This window comes from Homarus americanus, unplaced genomic scaffold (genome assembly GCF_018991925.1).
Source record: "Homarus americanus isolate GMGI-L3 unplaced genomic scaffold, GMGI_Hamer_2.0 scaffold24694, whole genome shotgun sequence".
Classification (NCBI taxonomy): domain Eukaryota; kingdom Metazoa; phylum Arthropoda; class Malacostraca; order Decapoda; family Nephropidae; genus Homarus; species Homarus americanus.
This window is the reverse complement of record NW_024732780.1, coordinates 8304047-8323621: the sequence shown is the minus strand read 5'-3', so window position 1 is coordinate 8323621 and position 19575 is coordinate 8304047. Positions and strand designations below refer to the sequence as shown.

The window sequence follows — 19575 nt, the reverse complement described above, 5'->3', positions numbered from 1 at the left end:
ATGACATCCACAGCAAGACTTCAATACAGTATCTATCTACTTAGCCTACCAGCACCACATCTACTAGTATCACCTACCTACCAGCACCTTATCTACCTCCAAAAATCACTATACCATGTTCATCCCCCTTAATTTTAGCGAGTCCTTCACCCCATAATTCTACCCTCTCTCTCCCTCCTATCATCCATACCAGGGATTACAGAAAGACAAAGTGACATAAAATACAAGAGTTCATGGCTATGTTGGGTATTCAATAAATGAGGTTATCAATAATGTACACATTTACCTATTTAACTAATAAAGAGTCAAAAGAACTGAATGAAGACAACAGTTGCTCCACAATTTGATGATGGTAAAACAGCTAAAAAATAAATGCTTCAATCAATCCATTTATTGCTTTGTACATTTATTTCATCAAGAGAAACTGATTATAGTAACTCAATTATACAGACAGCAACATTATGCTTTACCATGCAGCACAACAGACTTTCCATGTACAGTATGGTGACAACCTCGTGCACACCTCTCTTGTAGGAGTTACTCGTATATTACCAGCCTGGGCGAACAATTTCAACTTTCTGCTAACTGTGGTCACATGACAGATCTTACGTGATCCCAAAATACATGGAATCATGTGAAGATTACCCCAGCTTATGTCACCTGATGATGGAACTCCCTAATGATACCTAGGAGGGTTAAGTTAGGTTAATGTTTGGGTGTATAATCATCAGGTGAAAAAGACTTGAAAGAATAATCTTTGATCATTTGTGTTTTTGGTGAAATTGCATTGATAATTTGAATAAACTTGTCCTAAAAACTTGATGATATTCAAGAATAATACTTAACAGTAATATAAATAATATACTGCACAATAAACCTCAACCAAAGGCATCTGGACTAGACAACTCCTGTATCATCACACTGAGTCTACACGATCAAAGCCAGGTAAACCAAACAAAGATGGCTGGAACTAAACTACCTTTCCATTGCTACTACAGAATAAAAAATGAGTAAGGGAAGAAAAACTGTCCGCCCCATACTGAAGGCTGGCACGTCATTGTGAGGGTAACCTTGTGGAATTTCCCGGTATTGACTGGGAAGGTCGTGGTATGAGCTATAAGTTGTTTATGAGGGGATCTCGAGGTCATTGAATGTGCATAGTGTACAGGTATCATGTACTGGGGGGCACGGAGGCAGCAGAGAAATTTTGTGTACACCGCACCCTACAGACAACACCTGTGGAGACCGAGAGAACTTATACATCAGGTGGGATATTCCATTAAGTATAAAATACTGTAGCAGTCAATGGGAAACTCTGCTTTGATTTACAGATTTTCCGTTAATGAATAGTTGTCAGGAACACATCCCTTCTGTAAACTCCAGAGAACATCAAAACAACTTGATAAATGACAGTATCTGGCATAATAAAAGTACATAAACCAAATAAACACATAAGACTAAATATGCCTATCTGGTTGATGATGCACCAAGTCCCAACGTTTATGATGTAGAAATTAAGAGACAAAATGATTCTATTACCAAACACCTCATACTGAACACATGTAACCTAACATGATGGTAACTTGACTAGGTATACTCTGAAGACAAGAGATCAAACTACAGTACAGGTATTAACAAGCTATGCTAAATTTACAAATACTGTACTGTATGTCATCTACCAAGACCACGTGTTCATTCCTAAAAAAATGAAGGTGGCCAAACAAGTAACACTGAATTGAGAGGATAGAGTAAAGCATATGGACAGATGAAGATTAGATACTCCAGCTTATTTCACTAGATGTTTTAACAACCTAATGCTACTTGAGGGGGTAGATTCGGTCAGGTTGGGTTAAATTAGATTAAGTCAAGCTAAGAGTGTTAATCTTCAGCTCATACAAATTCAGTGTGGATCTAATTTATGAGATTCATTATTAAACATCAACAGAATATAATATATGAGTCAAAATTATCAAATACACTACAGGTACATATATCCCACATACTGTACTGTATAAAGTACAAAATAAAACTAAGACACTTGGACCCTGATCTACAAGAGTTCAATATTCTATAGTAAAAGAAACTACAGTAATGACATGAATGATATGTTTGTACAGTCACCCACAAAAGTCCTGTCGCCTGTCCTCCTGAACCCCGAACCCTGAGATTCAGACCCATGAACCTGAAACAGTAGACACATGCATTATTCTGTACATAAATGATTCGGGTTCATGAGTCTGTGTCTTAAGGTTTGTGATTCAGAAGGAGAGGAGACATGACTTTTGTAGGGTGACTGTACAATGAGAATATATTTAATGCTATGTGAACACCAATTTTTCCCTATAAACAGTTCAAATATCCTGGAATCTGTAGTCATCAATCTAGCATTGAATTAATCTCATTGTATCTTACCAACACTGAATACAAGGCTGATAAGTGACTACAGGAGAAGGAACACCTTACATTAAACATAAGATGAATGAAAGTTACAGCAAGATAATGACTAAAGTGATTTTGGTGAAGTTGTGTGAAGTTTTAGGTAGCAGTTTTAATGCATTGTATATCTTCCATCTTTGGCATGGAGAAGACTTGCAGAATATACAGGGTGTCTCACAAAATGTATACATACTACCGTACAGATTTTTGTGGCAATTACGAGGAAGATTGTACAGTACTGCACATTACAAAAGAAACATTATCCTCACCTGTTAATGTGTGATGTCTGGAATAGCATTATTTGAGATCTTGCACATTGACAAGCGAAGAAAATATTGTTCTTGTAATACCTGTACGATCATTCTCACAGATGCTATGAAAATCTATATGGCAGTGCATAAAGTACATTATACATTTTCATTGAGACACCCTGTATTTGACAATATGTTGACCTTTCACACAGTTGTATTTCTCATAGAATATACAGTAATTATTAATGGATTAGTGTAATGACTAATCTTGTAACATATTTAATGGTTTTAGTTACTGAAGTGAAGTACAGTAATAACATTATAACATCAATGACCTTTCCTTGTATTTTCTATTGTTTAAGAAATAAAAATATCCCAACCATACTGGAAATGTGAAACATAGCAGCAGAGAAATAAAGTAAATAAAAGTGAGAAATATTGTTACTCTATGAACCACAAGACTAACATGGACAACACAACATCAACACCATCATCATCCTTCTATCCTACTGAGCCACTCAAACACAACTAACTAATAAACAATTTCAAACACAAACAACTAAGTCTCTAAATTCACTACTAAACATATTATTACCAAAGAAGGATAGCAAAATTCTATAAATCTGGCGTCTATTGTCTCCAGAGACAAGCACTTGATAGAAAAAGAAAAAAATCACCTAGTACAGTAATGAATTATCTTTTTACGTTCTTTGGAGTCATTCTTTATTTTTGGTGAGACTTGCAGAAAAATTACTTAGCTCTTGGGTGGTTGGTCATGTTTCCGTTATGCTCTGTTGGCGAGTGCTGGGCAGCTGACACGAACAACCAAATTAAACCTAACTTAACCTAACAGTCCTGTATTACATTTCTAATAGGTTAAATTAGCTTTAGTTCATTCACATCATCTGCCATTAGAAATAAACAGAAACCCATCAACATCCTATCCTCCATTGTCCAGCCCACCTAGTGTTGTATTTCTACGAGTTCAACTAAAGATAAAATAAATAAATATATATATATAGTATATATATATAGTATATATATATATACAGTATATATATATATATATATATATATATATATATATATATATATATATATATATATATATATATATATATATATATATATATATATATATATATATATATATATATATATATATATATATTCTCAATCAGTTTTATTGTATTAATGCTGAACCCTTAAACATTGGCTATCATTGATGGAAGTTCGCTTTAGGGACAGAGGAAACTTCATGTTTCTTGCGTTTCATTTTTGAGCATATTGGGGAGAGAATGGGGAATCCTTAGCCATTGATTATGGGTTGACAAACTCCATATACTGCATCAACTCGTTTAACAAGTCAACACATTTAAATTCAGATTAACCAAATCCTCTCATTACTATAGAGTACATGTAGGGCTGTGACACAATGACGTCTGACCTCACATGAAATTTTGATACACACTTATTTTGGTCAACCATCAGACATAATGATCTGTGACCTGAATAAGCCATATAATATTACCAACCCATCATTATACCTCATGACTTAACTACTAAATCTTTTACAGTAATTCATTATATATGGATGAGTGTACAGTATGTGCCCACAATAATGAGGCATGGAGCACTAGGCCTTCCCCAGAGACAACATAATGCTAATAAATAGAGTGCTGTCTATGAGGACTTTGGTGAGTGACACTTTGTCTCAATACTTGTGTTGTTCTCAAGACAGACCCTAATTATCGTGAGTAAATAAAACCATGCACTGCCTAGGTGTGATGGTTGTATACCTGCATGGTCTATGTTCATGGTGATTCAATTGTAACTTATATGACGATTTTTCTAAATAAATATCCACCTTTCTGCAGCACAAAGCATCAGTAGTAACCAGACCTCACCATCACAACCTTTATGGAAGTACTCAAGTTCCTCCTGACAACCTCCTGCTTGTCTTCTCAACCATTTATAGCTGCTATTGTTGACAGACATGCATAATAATATTGATTTTTATTACTGACATAGTTACAACAACTTGGAGACTGGCCCCTATCTGGTTAACTTCACAACAAAAAATTATATATCATATACTATACTGAGGCTTGTGTAATAACCTTTTAAAACTTGGTTGCTCCCTTTGGTAAACTTGACATCTTACATGATAACAAGCCACCGTTGCTGTTCCTGAAAAAGAAAAAATATCTTAATATCTTTTTCAGCATATATGAGTGGAATCAAAAGCATGATTTATGATATGATGTAGTGAGGTAAAATATGCATTTGTGAAATATATAATGTTTTCTCATACAATAAACTAACTCATTGTACTCATGTGAACATATTTGAATACTGAATTACCCGACTGGACTGAATACCTATAATACCATCGCACTACTGTGCATGATAAGTCAACACAATTTGTATAATCTTCCACAACACAGGAGAGTTACTCACAGTTACTAACATAGATCATGAAGTGGACTTGGTCTCCTCTTGACTAGGTTCCTCCGGTTTCCGTAAATTGAGCAGGAAATGTGATGATTTCTCATACACAACAAAGGTGAGGGCCGTCGCAGGGACAACTCTAAGGAGGTTTGGGAACAGTCCTTTATAGTAACCCAGGAGTCCATGTTGTCTGAAAAAACATACACATACATTACACAGAGCTTAGTCAGTCTTTCATTATCTCCATATGAGTCTGGTAATGTACTGTAGCCACTTTGCAGTGTATTTTGAGTTATAGATCACCAACGCAATGCTATGACTCTCGACAAAGGAAAATTATATATTTTTTGACGAATCATAGTTCAAGTTTCCCTGTAATTTTAACTTGAAAAATATAATTCCAGTTTTGATTGATGACAATGTCCAGAAGGCATTGCCTGAAGATCAGTATCCCCAGTTTACTTCACCTGATGACTAAACACCCTAATGCTACCTGGGGGTGCTAGATAAGGATAGGTTAGGCTTTGCTTATTATGATAGGTTAGTATAGATAAGATCAGCATTAGGGTAGTTAATCTTGAGTTGATATAAGCTGGGGTGGCAAATCTTCAGGTGATCCCTATGTTGGTACAATATAGTAGTACCAAATTTTCAATATATTTATCTTGTAATCCATTCCCTGCACTTTGGATTCCTTATAAAAATATTTTTTCTCTATATAAATGTCTTTTTCATAGAGACAATCTAGTTACTGAACAAAAGACATTAATTTTTAAGACATTATATGACTTTGTAGGATTGAACTGCATTTGAATCTCCTTTTCTGAACTTATGGCAACCAAATTTATCATTCACCAGATTTATATTTACCTATCAGCTTACTTACTGTTTGGGCAGTTGATCAGTTCTTTGATACTTTATTACGACCATTATTAATACTGTACAGGACGACCTTGCAGTACCCAGAGAAATCCTGCCATGTTTAGTAGTGGCACACTGGATAACTGCTATTACTACACCATAACACACCACCAGCTATGTATTTAATTCAGTCTTCTTTTACGTAATGTTTTCCTTAACCATTAAATAGTTTCCACTTTTATTTGTTTAATAAATAAAGTTAAAACATTACATTCCCTAACATAAGAAACACATCCCTCCGATTAAAACACCATCATATTTCAACCATTTGCAACTCTTACACAATAAACTAATGTACATACAAACCTTATTTCCAATCTATAACCCTTAAACGTGGTCATTAAGATCGTTAGTTAACTGTTGAGATGGTTAGTTAACTGTTGAGATGGAAGCCATCTCAGTGGAAGTTTCATGTTCCTTGCATTTCATTTCTGCTTACGTGTAGGTGGAGTGGGGTTAAAGACTATACTGCCACAGAAAAAGTAAATATCTCTACAGTGAGTTCTGCTATAACGCGTGTTTTGACAACGCGAATTGGCTCTTACGCGATTTATGAATAGAGGAACGATATTTGTATAACGCGAACACTTGTTTGCTGTAACGCGATTTTTGCTTACTATTTCTCCAATTTTGTGGTATGAACTGTGAATATGGTAAAAAAGAATATCTCCAAGAAGCGTTCTGGTGATCGCATTCCCAGTGATGATCGTAAAAGAAAGGCCATAACCCTTGAAGAGAAGCTCGATGTTATCTACCTCAAAATCACCCTTCTCCCCCATCAAGTTATATTCATATTTTTTCAAGGTAAAGTGTTACATTTACTGTATGATTTCATTATTAGATATGAATGTAACATTTATTTAGACTGTGCTATCCTTTGTGTTAGACTAACTACTAAATTTTTTTCGATTTCGAGTAGTAATCTGCACCTAACCCCATTTTCTCCATAAACCCTGTTATTTCTATTACGCGAATTTCTATAACACGATGTTTTACAAGAACACAACTATCGCGTTATAGCAGAACTGACTGTACTCCTAAAGGATATTCACTTCACATTTTAAGTTAACTGGAGTAGGAAAGCTTTAGCTACCACTGAAAGGTTAAAGGTTTCACTGTCACATAAAAACTACTGTAAAAGGACACATCTCTCTACAACTAAAAGTTAATTCATGTTTCAGGGCTACATCAACATATATTGTTTTGAATGTCTTTCTTCAAGATACTCTTATGCCTTGTTCTATCTCCTGTCAAAGGGACTATGAACACAACACTATTATATTCCTCCTTCCTGGTGTCCAAAATTAGGGTAGAATAAAATCTCACATAACCCAATCCTTTCCTGTGAGCTTTTGACCATGAACCTCCAAAATATAACTCCTGTACTCTTACTTCCCTACAAACATGATCAGCCACACACACTTGATCACCTCAAACTCCATTTCTTGTGCTGTACTCAATGTCTTCCACAATATCAGAGTTTGTTGGCATCATGAGTCTGTCTTATCTAGATTTCTCAGTCAGATCCAATCTTTGTCCAAGAGTATTTTATTCTCCGTTCATATTAATTCCAGCTTCAGAATTATTGACTCGCACTTAGTAAAGACTCGGGACGTCATTTCTTTTATATGCACAGGGTGTCTGCAGTACACTAATGTCTCACCATTACTGCACTGTACTGTTCTTCCTGTCAATGCTCCTCATCCCCTCTACATGTGACTTTCTTCAGGTAAATTACCACTGCTCTTAGTACTTCAAATTTAGTTACCAAAAATAATTGAAGTAAAAGACAATTCTTTTTCTCAGCTTTTAAGGACACATTGAGATCTATCTGTGCAAATGATAACCTAAAGGACTAAAAATATTGTACCAAAACATAAGAATGACTGATGTAAAGTGGAATTTATTCTTTAAATCTACTTTCCCAACTGATGACTGAATTTTATGCTTTAACGAGTAATTTATCATCATACGAGAGAACTGTAAAGAGTATACAGCTTCACTGGGTGTAACTAATAACAAAAATGTGAGTACGGTAGTCAAGAAATGTGTAATGTCCAGAACACACCACTGAAATATGAGGCAGATGGTAGGATTGAAAAGTGAATGCATTAAGAATGACAAAGATCAAAGTAAGGAATGAAGTGTGTCAGACAGGCCAGACACAGTGGATTACTTAAAAAATAATGGCCGAAATAATACCAAAACTCGTGGTCAAGATTGCAGGCAAACAGTGATATAGAATTTGAAGTACTGTATAATCCCTTCAAAAGGTGGCCAATTATTATACTAAAATAAGCAGCACAAAGGCTGTCAAACTGTCTGGACTCTTTATGAGCAAAAACAAATTTCCTCATCTGCCTAGCCAGTGTACAAACTTAAACAATGGTGATTCTTATCATGTGTGTTACTACAACTATCTTTTAGAAAGATATTGCTTGAACAACCTTAGTAAATTAACTGCCGACAGACAGCACGTATTGCTAGTGGATGGATGGTGGTCATATCACCTAGGCCCATTCTTTGATACAAATGCATCCAATTGTTACAATCATTTGCTTTTGTTTCAGTATATCATAAGTATTTCTTTTCAAAAGATTTTCACTTACTCTTGGTACCGAGCAGTAACTTACTATACACAGCATCATAAGAAAGACTCTTACTTGGTAGAGGTCTTTGTAAAGAGGGGACTGTTAACATACTGGGATAGAGAAACTCCAAATCTTGACATTTTTGTATTTAAATATAAAATGTCATTGTTGATATAATTCCAGCAACCATGTCCATAAACAGGTGACAGATACCTCGACTCAGCAAGTAATTGACCATGACAACAAGGAGAAATGTGAGAATAAAATACATGAAGCACTTATAACGAGGTAGTAAGGAATTGGTAGGGTTATGGCAACCACTGTTATTCACACACTTGACCTCTGCTCTGATAACAGCTTATGGGAATATGTCATCATATGTATTAAGAAACATTTATGGCAACCAAACACACATATGTACAAAATAAATAAAACGAACTAACCAGACTTGTGAGGCTATAAACTGTTGATCAGATAAATGACAATATATATCCCTGCCATAGGCTTCTTAAATCATACAAAACTGCTCTAGTATATTAATTACATACTGTCTTGGTATAACAACTCAGCTATTTCTGGACAGGGTTCTAGTTAGCTAGGAAAAATCTCAATATATCACAGCTGTCTCCTTCTCACAAGGACCTCCATCAACTAACGCTTACATTACTGTACCAAGTGGTGTCACCCAGGGAAAGCAACACATCAGCATTCATCAACAAAGACACTGATGAACAGCAAGGTTACAGCATCTACAACTTCATCAGATTGCTAGACAAGATGCAATGGCTTAGAGTGGAATACTTGAGTAAAAAAATAAAAAAATAAATACAAAAACTGCACCAAAATACAGAAAGACAATGGTCAACACCACTCACTACTTGGGACTTCTTCCATTCCTTATACTGTATATAATAATAAAATAAAGTAAGTTTGAGCCTAGAAAACAACACAAAGAACATGTGCAAGACTCTAATGCTGGCTTAATTATGATCAAGGAAAAATTAGGAACGAGAGAACCATGACACCCGACAGCTTCAGAAGTAGCCCATACATCATGGCCATCTATTTTAAACAAAATATTGTTCAAGTAAATTAAGTACTCAAAAGTACCAACAGTTTTGCCACTGACATTATTAACACACTACACTGAGTTTAAAGTGCTAATCTGAGACTGACAGTTTATGAAAATGGTCAGAAATGATACATTTAAGAGTTCAAATCCATCATCCCACAAGCAGTCTTTGACTAGATTTGGGATTAAAACATACACAACAACATAAGTTTGACACAGAAAGCCCAACCCCTATATATAGTGGTAAATATGATCAACTTGCATCCTGTTGTGGAATACTGTATACTTTAACTTTCTACAGCTAGTTAAATAACAAGATTTAATAACAGAAAAGAGAAACTTATCAAAATACAATACAGGTGAGATTATTAAACTGAACAACCAGCTCTTGCCTGCCTCTATGAGACCCCCAACACCATGATACAACTTGTACATGAAGCAGATGGCTGGACATTCATATACTGTACTTAAACCATTCTACTCCAAGATCCATAATTGCCCATGCTTTATCAAGTTGTTCTAACACTGCCATGCAAACTTAATACTTGCAACTTGATTCTTTATGTCTATCTTTCACACAATGTAAGTCATTTGGATATTTATGCATTGCGTAGACATATTATAAGTTGTCTTAAAAGGGACACACTCTTAAATTAAGATATCAACTTTTTTGGCAAAGGATAGGGGGGGGGAGAGGGAGGGGGGCATTTCAGATACCATATATTAAGGGAATGAGAGGACCTCCTTCCATTCACCACAGCTGATGTAAGCACAAATGACACTAACAACTGGAGTAAAACTGACCTGCAGTTTCCAGAGCTTTTTCTTTTTCATGACTGTCACCAACTTCTGGTAGCTTGATAGTGTTTAATGAAGACTACAAGTTATGATATATTTCAGGAATTGTTCAGAGCAACACATGGAAAACACACTCATGGGAGGAGAACACACTACAGAGACACACAGCACAGGAACTACAGTTACCCCAAAACAGTGAAATAGTTAAACTGACATACTGTACAGGCTACACATAATGAATAAAACGGAAGAAAAAACCTTACTTAGCTGGTATGGGTGTAAGTCCTATTACAGTATATGGCACTCTATAGAGAGATTGTGAATAACAAAGACCTACAGACAACCTCTAGACTACAAAGACAAGTTCTGGGTATACAAAGATAGACAGCATTATACAGATATTACAAATATACTCTGCTAACAATAATAAATATCACCAACTGAATGCACACACACACCGTTACTTGCCAATCCTTATGACCTATCAGGAAGAGTAAACAATGAGGCCTGTTTCTGTGACTCCTGTATGTAAGCCATTTGGGAAGATCACCAATCAGGCAAATGTTCACAACTCGTTCCAACAGGTAATAATCTTCAGTCTTAAACCTATATTATATGGGTAAATCTCTCCTCCAGAACAAAAATTCTCGTCTCAGTTATAATATTAATCTCTTGTGCTGTGTTTAGTGAATGTGTCCTCAAACCTTAAGTCAGGTTGTGAAAATTGGCAAATCTATACACTGATCCTGCTAGTCCTTGTGTCTGCCCCCCTACACATTTTGTGCCACGTTTCCCACATTAAGTCTTAACAGCGCCAAGGAGGAACACTGACACATATTGGCAATTAACACTGTGTGTGAGCATATGTTTACATGATAAAATTGGACCCTTTGCAAACTTTTTTCTTAGCAACTACATCACTCAATCTTCAACTCTTAGTATTACAAGAACTATCTGCCAGCTTTCTATCTTTGCCCCAATATGCCAACTTTGTGCCTACCTAGAACCTGTGTAGATATAAATGAAAAAAAAAATATATATGGCAAGATGACAAGAGGAATGACTTCTGCCTTGACAGAATTGTGGCAAGTTATGATTACTTATACACCAATTTTCAGTAATGAAACTTCACCTATACCACAGTTAACCCACCATAACTGTGAAGAATAAACTGAATACTGATATTTAGACATAATTGAAACTAATGAAATAAATAATGAAAAAAATTTACTTAGCAGTAAGTTTTAGTAAAATAACTGAACCTCTCGAGATTACTACCAAAATACTGACCCAATAATGTTTCTTTTGGCATCATATCTAATAGAAACTACAGTTTTTCCCAATATTCAGAATCCCTATTGAGTAAAATGCAACACTTCTTACCATAAAAGCACTGTATCATCATCCCAAACTCCTAATAAACTATTCTTTTACTGTAAAGGTACACACCATACACTGGACTACTGACCAATAGCTGGTACACATATTTTGATGTAAACAGTGCAAGATAAACGAGTATTTATCAGAAATCCTCAGGTTCATAGGACACATCTACTGTACTTTAGTCTCTGTGGACCAGTGCTTGTATTTTTAGAAGTATACTGTGGCAATAATCATCACAGTGAATGGCAGAGTTTACTGTAAGATCTTACCTTTAGGACTAGGGCTAACATGGGCACCTGGTTAAAAATTTCCAAACCATTTCCCAAATAAAATGATCTAAATCACCTCAATATCATTCTCCTTCCCTAATTGTTGAGATGATCATTGACGGGCAGTTGGTGATATATCTCTCTACAGCATTGCAAACAGGGCAAAACACCTAGAGTATGAAATAAATTTAACAATCTTTCAAATTTCTTGTTATACTGAAACTGTCGAATGTGATGAGAAAGATAACGTTCGTCAAACTACACAACACTGTCCGACACATAAAGGCTTTACTGTATGTAGGGAAAGACATCCTGTAGTTTGGTCACCCATGAAACACAATGGTAATAATAACCATTACCAACTTGGGTCAAAATGTAAATTAACTGCACTTATTTACTCACTGGAATACAACTGAGGGGGGCGATACTTCAATAAACCTTAAATAAAAATTGAATTCTAACTCTTATACATGTTTTCAAGAGCCTCCAGCCACTGTTTCATATATTAAGAATACCAAGCAAATGTTGGGCATCACATGGACAAGATAAGGAGACATTCCCCGGTAGAATCCAACGATGCCTTCATACCTCCACGTCTCACGAACACAGTGTCGCAAGTTGTCATAGTGGGCATGCTGGTCTTGCATGCGTGCCCGTAGTACTTGATAGGGATAAGTTGTGACAGCTGCAAATAGTTTGGAGAGTGATGCAAAGGTGAGATATTCTGCAGTGGTCTGGAATGAAAACAATGGCAACCTTAGATAGACGTCCTTGGATACAAAACTATACAAGAATGTTCTCAAGTGATATAATTAATGACAAACACTTTAGTGTATCTCACATTCAGTTTACCTGTATCATACACATTTAAACTTACCAATTTGGCGTCAATGGGCAGATTGCGATACTTGTTATACTGCGCCTTCATTTCCTCGTAGGCCATAAATTGGAGTGCACCATGAGACACACCAAACATGCCAGGAACAAAACCCTGTAATAAAAAATACTTCTATTAATATACTGTACTGTGAAGCTTTTAACAGGCACTGCGGTAATACTAGACCTGAGCACCAAACAACAACCTTATTGAGTAATGTTCTGCTGTGTCTCCTATTACAACCATGAACCTCTTAATATAACAATAATAACAAGAAAACCCTAAATATTTAATGGTACCATCTCTAAATCACCCGACAATGGTAGCTTCAGTGTCTCACATAAAACTTGTTAACTATCAGTCCAAGACAAAGATGTGCTCTAGTTTTTTTAAAGATCTATTAAACAAGATGGATAGAATTCTCGTGTAAGGAACTGTAAGGCATATCATAGGAGTGAGGAATGCACACCCACCTTGTAGAGACCTCTGACGCCTTCATATTTGTAAGTCTTGACAAAAGCATCAACCATCCCATTATATCTGTGTGACTCTTGCATCATCTTCCCCGCCGTTGGCCCATCTGTATACTGAAGACACAACCTGCACACCATTTGTTTTTTGTTAATACTATATTCCTTGTCCAAACACATTTATCAGAATTCTAGCACATATACATTACTTCATTATATTTTCTAAGGATCTATAAATAAATTTAAAATTCATTCAAAAACTCAAACTATTTAATATTCCATCAGTCAATATTAGTAAAAAAAATTGAAACCTATAGATTATTTTATGAAACTTAGAGCCTAAATATTGGTAAACATCCAATATTCTTTTTCTTAAGTTGTTAATAGTTAAGACGAGGGAGGGAGGCCATTAACTAACCTGGTTTTAACCACCCATATAGGATTGGTCATGACGAGGGTGAGGACGCCCGCCTCGGCTGCTGCCACCATGTGTAGTCCTGGACCAATGTGAACTTTGCTGTTCCCACTTTGAAACCAGGATTTTATTGTGTTGTAGCTGTGAACAAAAAATAAATAAATTAATAAGTTGTTCTGAGTTCAATAATATACTGTATATCACTGCATTAGCGACACATGCCAACCAACACCCAACTGTGCCATAAGGAAAATATATAAAATGGGTTTCTTTGGAGTGGAATAAAAATATAGAGTTTTCAATTGCAACGGGATTTTACGATAAGACAATGTTCTCAGAGTCACGAGATCCACTTTATAATAACAGCCAAAAACGTAAATTTCCTTGGAATGTTTTTTTTATGTACCCCCCAGCTCCTTGAGATAAGAATACTCTCTCCAGAATCACCTGATGATTAACCACCCTGTAGCTACCTGGGATGTTAGATTAATCTTCAGGTGAAATAAATAGAAGGACGTGCGGCTCTTCAGGTGAGCCGTCGCCCGATTAAACCAACTAGCGTAAGGCCGTGAGTGGCTAGCGGCCGCCTAGGTCACCCAAACTGGTCCAATCCAGTACGGTGCAGCCTTCTGACTGCAATGCAAGAACAAGACGGGCGGGTGGAAGCAAAGCAGGCAAGCCAGAATTAAAGAGAGGCTGGAATAGGTGGAGTTGTGCCACTATCCCGGTATTATAACGTTGTTCTGCGTGTGGGTGAACACGTGGATGCAAAAGCCTGACGTAATATGAGTACTGTATGGCAGAAAGGATAAATCCCAGACTTGAACGAGGATTAAGGAATAGAAAGGGCTTTTTTTAAGGGAAACCTGGTTAATAGAGGATTAATAAATACTGACTAATATGGAAACCGGAACAAAATAATAAATTGTTTCCCTCCAATAACGTACGCAGCTGGGTCACTGGGTTAATTGTATACATAAAATAAATCAGCTGTTTAGTAGTTATGTTTATTTGATCGTTTAGAAAAAAATCTATTGACAATGTTGAGTATAAGACCAGAACGTAATCGGCGGTGATAGCGAATACGTTTTCTCTAGCAAGTATCGACGAGAGGGGACCGGTGGTAGAAGCGGTACCGTTTTGCCTCGCAAGCGAGATGTCGCGGGTTCGATTCCTGGGCCGGTGGAAGTTGTTTGGACTTACTTCCTAGCCCCCATTGGTCCCTGTTCACCCAGCAGTAAAGTAATTACCTGTTGAAAGTTACGAATTCGTATTCAGGGACAAATTGTTGGAGCTTCCAATAACTTGATGACATAAAAAACCCATCGACTCTTCAGGCTTCTACGTCCTTATCTCGTGAGACATAAAGGCAAGCATGAACTTAGCATGCTTCCCTGTTGGGCGCTGTAAACGCTTCACCTTAAACAAGGATGTAGGGGGGGTAATAAAAAAAAGTGTTGACGAGGGTTGACAATGGGGCCCTTAAAAGCAGCCACCACCATTACTAAACGCCCTCAGGAGAATACAAAGGCCAACAATACCTTATACATAACTCATTATCATACTCCAGTTACCTTATCTCTCAACAACCAACGCCCCATTCTCACCTTTAAATTTAATCCTTGCAAGCTTAATATATAATACCTTGAAAATATCTACACCCCAGACTAAACACTGCCAAGAGCAAGGTTAAGTAATGGCATGTTTTATGGAGTACTGTAGCGACCTTCCCATGACCACCCCGACCATTACCAGTGAACAACCTTCACAGTTCACAGTCCCCATCGTGGCATTCTCCGGAGTCTCAACGTGCCAATTATTCCGACCGCCGCCTGGTTGTGAGAGGCACCTACAGCGGGGTGATGTTCAGGGGAGCCAGTTTGCCACAGTCATAGACAATAGGGAAACCTGGCAGCAGACCAAACATTGCACTCGACACTTCCCACCCACCATGTCTCACACACATTACGGAATATAAATGTACCAAAAAACAATTTTTTTGGTAATATACCCTGGTTTACGACAGTTCAAAGGATCTTCAGGTTATAAAAAAATAAAATAAAAACTGTGAACTGTAGTAAACAAGATAATGAATGTATGGGGGTTGGCAGCGACACCTGGCAACTCTATTACCTAACGAATCTGTTACTTAAGCGACTGGAGGTACTGGTACAACACAGTACGCGCCACATACTTAACTATTACAGTAAATTATAACATGTTAGTAAACAGAAAGTTACTATTACTACTAGTAGCGTTATCTATTGGATGATATGAACTAGGAAAAAAGTAAACCTGGGCTTTTTATCGAGGTTTCGCTCTATCCTTATTTGATAGTCTTATAAAAGAACTTCCTCATTTAGGGAGAACATCTTACCAGTATAATATGAAGGGTATCCCAACCCAGACAAACTTAACCTTACAGCAACATCTTTCACTACATTTAGCCAATAAACACATTAACCACCAATTATAAACACACAAAGATACCTATTAATGAAACACCCAGGTCGAAAATACGTGTAATATACCCCTTCACAAATCATCCTACAGTACCGTATTCCGTCTCTTGTACTCTATTAAATATCTATCTAGGTAATCACAAGTGTATCCAGTAAGATAACCCAACCCACAGACGAGGAGCACACGACTACAGATAAAAAATATATCATGAATTACAAGTCAATAGTACTAATAGTTTGTTGGTAAAAAAAATATTGCTATATTATATTATCAGGCGAAAATATCCACCAGTATTATATAAAACGGGTGTGATGTTACAACCCCGAAAAAGAACTTCGACGGTGTATTGTATGAAAAATGTCACCAATGTCTTAAAAAAACTGAGCCTACGAGAGAGTCCATTATAGCTATTCACGAGTTATTAGCGGTGCAGCGTCATGGTGGGCAGACACGCGTGGTAGACATACCCTCGTGGTCTTATAATATACCAGGCCGCCTGACGAGTAAGTCACGCGAGGAGGAGACCTGGACGCTCGCCAGACCCTTCGTTGGCACACAAATGTCACCACCAACACCAGTACTTCTCCCATTCAACTGGCTTACACTTCACCTTCACTCGACACTCACAGAACCCACCGCTAAGAGCTGTTACAAGGCCAGCGACAACACGAATCATCCCTTCGTCTGTAAACACTTCAAATCTGTAAACAACATGGCAAGAGCAAACAAGATATAGAATCACCTCAACGATCCCCCCACCCCGAGCTTATTTCATCTAAATATTAACCACCCTAACAATATTTGAAGGGGGGGGGGGACAGGAGGGTCACTCTTTAGGGGAAATAAACTGAGGTGGGGAAACAAGAATGTGTGCTAACTTTTGCTACTCCCCCCCCCCCATATGCTTATCCATACATAATACAGTTACCATCGATTATAATAGATTTTGTGGACATTAATGTGATTATGCCATATACAGTACTATGGAGGCATCAGTGGAAAGCTGTACTGGCGTTTACTAAAAGAGGACCCCGCTACTGTAACGCCCACCAGCGCCACTGTCCTCGACTGTAACAAGGAAGGTGACGCAGTACTTCAACCACGAGCCCCTCTGATAGCGAGATCACGAGTAACCCCGCTATGACGGACAGCGACAATACCCTCATCACAATTTCTATACTCAATCCAACAAGTTCAATAACACTAATAAAATCTACTTAACTGTAATTTACCGTATTAACTCAAGTAGCGATTATTTTTCTGCTATAATCAATGCAAGTTCGCCTACCCAAGGTCCCAACACCCTTAACCTTCCCACCAGCTTCCCTGACTATTATATACAGTACATGGGCTGGTATAGCTGGAGGACAGGCAGGAGACTGTGTGGGGTTGGTTTCAGATTTACACAAACCCTAAAAATTACATCCAGACGGACATACCTAGACGTGGGTTTTTTCCATCCCAGTCAGAGATAATCTAATCTTTTGATACCCCCTGGAAGGAAAGGTGACAAAGCCAAGGTTGCGAAACAGAAGTATACAGTATAGAGGAGAGGATAACAAAAAATACACAATACAAACAGTGAGAAAGACAAGTATAAATCAGGCACAAGAAACAAAAACTTCAACAAAGTACATAAGAGAATTACTGACAGGAAGATAGTTGGCCCCAAGTTGATTTTGGTGGAATTTCTCATCACATAGAGAGCTGTAGCGGCGGCCGACAAGAACATGACAAGTGAGGTCTCGTAAAGCTAAGAAAACGTCCCACAGAGCGACGGGGCAGTGAAGAGCAAGACACGTTTGTAAACAAACACTAACACCAAACCATCTACAACCTACACAATAGTTTACCTTGCCTGTCCGTGATGATGCTTTAGAAGTTTAGAATATGTACACAGTTCTCGGGAATACAAACAATGACTTGGTTAAATAATAGATATTTCATCACGGACAAATTTTGCAAACGTAAAATTCATCATACGACAAAATTCTTTCACCAAAATAGTACGAGGATAAAATCTCTGTTGTAAGTATTGTGGAGAGCGGTTTGTACTTCTGCAGGTGACAGGTGGACCAGTTCATACATGTGATAGGAGACGGGTTACCTCTACCTCCCACACCCTACCCAAACCAAGACAGTAAAATTTTTGATCGGATCAATCTTATCAACGCCTAACATAAACTAAACCACTCGAGATGGATTAGTAAGCGCGTTTCTTGCTTGCCACCATCTGTCCTAACCAAAACAAGTCAGCGAGAACCACCGGCCTGACATAGCAACAGGCCAGCGACAAGTCACCACCTCCGCCAGTATTGATCTGAAGCTGCGAGCCAGCCAGCTGTCCATGTGGACCCAGATTGGATAGGCCCTTACGTAAAAAATTTCCCTTTGATATATTTAAACGAACCCAACCTATCTCAATTAAGACGGCGGCTTTAATGCTCCGAAATTTCACCCGAGAAGCTACTCACTCTACCATCAGTTCAGGGACCAAGATTTAACGTACACAACCTCTTGTCAACACCCACACCAACTCAAAATTCAATATACACTTGGAATATTACCGCCACAGAGTAAATAAATAACGCTAAGAGAATATGCACAATGCTCACTCTTAAGCCAAATGTCGGTGGTCAAACGTCTTTCATTCGGTTAAAACAGCACCTAACTGGACCTGGTGTTATCAAGTCATTTGATGGTTGTCTTTACGGTAGCTGGAAAATGTTCGACTTAAATCAGTATGTATCCCATCATCTCCCACCACATAACTGAATACTTCGACTTGTCCATTGTAACACATTCCTTGAAAGTTGAAGTGTAAAGAACTTGTCAGTGGCGAGTTAACAGCAGACGTACATGGTGAGCATTACTCCTGCAACAATGCTAACACCCTAACACTGGAGGTTTCCTGACCAATAGGTTCTCCCACCAACTCCACTCTCCCTTTAAACAGTTGTAGGATCAACTCGCATCTACCCTACATTCATTGTTTTTTATCACCCAAATATCATTAAGAAGAATGTTGGCATTATATTTTTTTTACTGTTTGGAGTATGTTTCCAGATGAACAGTATGTGCTATATCCCCTGCTCTGAGTGCCTGCACAGCCCCTCGATACATTTACACGTCCCGCCTACACGTGCATGGCCGCTGCCCAACACAACACCAGCATCAC

At 37.5% G+C, this 19575-nt stretch overlaps 1 protein-coding gene across 2 annotated transcripts in view; it reads right to left on the bottom strand.

Moving 5' to 3' along the window:
- Positions 1-3861: 3861 nt before the first annotated feature.
- The window catches only part of LOC121869049 (mitochondrial folate transporter/carrier-like), a 33436-nt gene continuing 17722 nt past the window's right edge, over positions 3862-19575 (bottom strand). Inside the window, exons 3-8 of one of the 2 annotated variants that reach the window (XM_042370148.1) lie at positions 13938-14075; positions 13523-13649; positions 13050-13163; positions 12761-12906; positions 5158-5328; positions 3862-4877 (exon numbers count right to left, since the gene is read on the bottom strand). In XM_042370148.1, the coding sequence (XP_042226082.1) occupies positions 5163-5328; positions 12761-12906; positions 13050-13163; positions 13523-13649; positions 13938-14075 (691 nt within the window). In that variant the 3' untranslated portion in view covers positions 3862-4877; positions 5158-5162. Of the gene's footprint in view, positions 4878-5147; positions 5329-12760; positions 12907-13049; positions 13164-13522; positions 13650-13937; positions 14076-19575 lie in introns of both variants that reach the window. The other variant, XM_042370147.1, reaches the window with a different exon arrangement.